At 41.9% G+C, this 3,030-nt stretch overlaps 1 protein-coding gene across 1 annotated transcript in view; it reads right to left on the bottom strand.

Moving 5' to 3' along the window:
* The window catches only part of LOC103193236 (amyloid beta precursor protein binding family B member 1 interacting protein), a 114,061-nt gene that overhangs the window by 71,989 nt on the left and 39,042 nt on the right, over window positions 1-3,030 (bottom strand). Inside the window, exon 5 of the mRNA XM_007936380.1 lies at window positions 2,316-2,475. Within this exon, the coding sequence (XP_007934571.1) occupies window positions 2,316-2,475 (160 nt within the window). The remainder of the gene's footprint in view (window positions 1-2,315; window positions 2,476-3,030) is intronic.

Genomic DNA, 3,030 nt, shown 5'->3' with positions numbered 1-3,030 from the left:
AATCCACCAGCCACTCCTCGGAAGGAAGATGGGGCAATCTACTTCCGTAGTGATACTGCCTCGGAAACCCAAGGAGGGGTCGCTATGAGTCGGGTTTAACTTGATGGCACATAACAACAACAACAACATTATGTTTATTCTTCAGTGCCAGGACTTTAACTTATTTTCATCAAAAACATGGAGGAATAATCTACAATATAGTGACAATAGTCAAGCATTTCTATTTTTTCATAGTAGCATTTTTTAGTTTAAAGAACCCCAGGCAGAGGCAAACACCCCTATCTGTAAGGAGGATGTTCTGGTTACCTAGAGCTGCTCTGACAGGAATATATACCACAAATGGCAAGGCCTTAACAAACAGGAGTTTAGTCTCTTCGGCTTTGGAGGCTTTAAGTCCAAGTTCAAAGTGCCAGGCTCTAGGGGCTGGGTGAAAGCCCCTCAACCTTGGGGTCCAATTGCCTCCTGCTCCTGGCCCACTGGAGCTAGAGGAGTTTCTTCACTCAGACAGCTTCTGAGGCTGAGAAGCCCCAAGGTTGACAAGTAAAAAGACACAGTCTCGATATTACCAAACCACACGGCAGGCCATTAATTTAAGTCCATTGTAAGTCCCAAGGTTGACAGAGCATGGTAGGCTGCTGAATAATGACATGGCTACATGCAGGATCCAAGTGTCCCATAAGCTAGAGACCATTTCCCAAGGCTTCTGCTTAAATACAGGAAGCAGACCACATTCCCTAAGGCAGCTACTCAGCTGCTCACAGTAGATTCCACCATGGAGTTAATTACCAGTCTCATCATGGGGAATGCTACATCCAGCTGCCCAGCCACTCATCCAGGCCCGGCCAAGTTGACACACAAACTGAACTACCACAGAGGACTATTGAGGCAGAGAGTGGTTAAACAACTTTCAATGAAATTGTGTGATACATGAATGCTCTAAAACATCACTCCTAAAACTCTATAAACAGCTTATGGATAGAACCAGAGTTAAAGCATACAGGAAGGCTCTCATTTCTCTACTTGACTGAGAGTTGAAGAAAACATTAAGGGGTTGTTTTAGTATAGACCATTTCTCCAGAAAAAAAGATTTTATCTAAAGCTTCTAATGCAAATAATGCTATGTTCCATTAAGCTCTCCTGCAGACAACTGTCCTTAGAGTGACATTAATAATGAGAAGTAACAGAGTATTTCTTTAAGTTTTTTTGGTAAAAATATGTAACATAACATTTGTCAATTTAACATTTTTCACATGTACAACTTAGTGACATCAATTATATTAATCATGTTGTGCAGCCATCACCATATTCATTGCCAAATTCCCACCACCATAAACAGAAACCCAATGTTTCCTAAACAATTTCTCCTTTTTTCTCCCCTTCCTCCTGCTCCTACCCACTGCCATCGAGTCATATCCAACTCATAATGACCCCTCCTTGGGTTTCCGAGGTGGTATCACTACGGAAATAGATTGCCCAACCTTCCTTCCGAGGAGTGGCTGGTGGGTTTGTCTCGCCAGCCTTCTGTCTAGCAGTCAAATGCCTTAGGTACTATGCCACCAGAGCTCCCTAGTAACCACTAATAACTTAAGTTTTGTCATTTTTTGTTTTAAACTACATAAATTTCTACCAATTGTTCTTTGTTCTCTGGGGTGGAACCTCCCCAACTAGTCAAAGTGTCACAGAACAAGTGAAAGGGTAGGAGGAATGACTATTGATACGAGCCTGTGGCAGAGCCATACTATAGCTGAAAGCAGCTAACTCTAGAGTGACATTAGCTGACAGATATCCAGGTCCTACCACAATGTGCTCAGCTTAATAAGCATGCAGTAAGAAGTATCATCCTGTCACCACTGTCTTTCCCTAGGAACCACTAGAGAAGTGTCAATATTGTTTACATCTGCCAAGTTCTGGCCACCTGCTATAATCTGAGTCTTTTCACCACAAACAGATGAAGAGGCACACGCTTGATCTAGCCTAAGAGAAGTGATATTTGCAATGTGTTCATATCCTTGAAAGAAGTTCTGGTGGTGTAATCCCTAAGGCATTTGACTACTAACCAGAAAGTTGGCAGTTCAAATCCATCAGCCACTCCATGGAAGGAAGACTGGGCAATTTACTTTCATAAAGATTTACTAACTTGGAAACTGAAAACGGGGTTGTTATGAGTCAGAATTGACTTGATGGCAGTGAGTTTGGTTTGCTTTTATATCCTTGAACAAACTCTTCTTACAAATAAACCAAAGCCCATAACAAAGTACCCAATGTAAACAAAGTAAAGTTTTTGACGAACAGCCTCTGTCAGGGGATGGACTTACCAATTTGTAGTTCAGGGTATATTTCATAAAGACACCAGTCTACATTGCAGTCACAATGAGTTTTCTCAAAAAGGTTGTCTAAAACATCTCGGGCCAGCTGCCTCTCATCCACCATCAATGACTTTGTGCTGTTATCATTCATGTGCACCTTGACCACGAGCTGAGGAGAAAGCCGTAGAGCGGTTAGCACAGCTGGAGAAGGCTGCTAAGATGAAGGTATCAAAATCACTATTGTTTCTGTGAAGTTAAGTAAGAACTGTGTCCTCTGAACTCACTCAAAATAAATTCACCCACATGCAGAGCACTGTTTTAGGTGCTACAAATAGAGTAAACCCACTGCCATTGAGTAGATTTCGACTCAGTGACCCTCACTGGGTTTCTAAAGCGGTAAATCTTTATGGAAGTAGATTGCCCCACCTTCCTTCCATGTAGTGGCTGATGGGTTTGAACTGTCAACCTTATAGTTAGCAGTCAAATGTCTCAGGCACTGCGCCACCAGAGCTTCTTAGGAAGACAGTTGTTGTTGTTACGTGGTGGTGGTAAAATCTACAAACACACACACAAACTAATGACCGGCATAACCAGAAGAGAATTTGAGAACATGGTCATCAACTAGAACCACCTGATACTTTTTTTTTTAGGATTTGGGTGAAGATTTACAGAGTAAATTCACTTTTCATACAGCAGTTCACATATACTTTGTCTCATGTCATTG

The sequence above is a fragment of the Orycteropus afer genome, unplaced genomic scaffold, assembly GCF_000298275.1.
Source record: "Orycteropus afer afer isolate SDZICR_OR568_19922 unplaced genomic scaffold, OryAfe1.0 scaffold00035, whole genome shotgun sequence".
NCBI lineage: Eukaryota > Metazoa > Chordata > Mammalia > Tubulidentata > Orycteropodidae > Orycteropus > Orycteropus afer.
The sequence above is the reverse complement of the archived record's forward strand: the minus strand, read 5'-3'. Positions and strand labels throughout refer to the sequence as shown.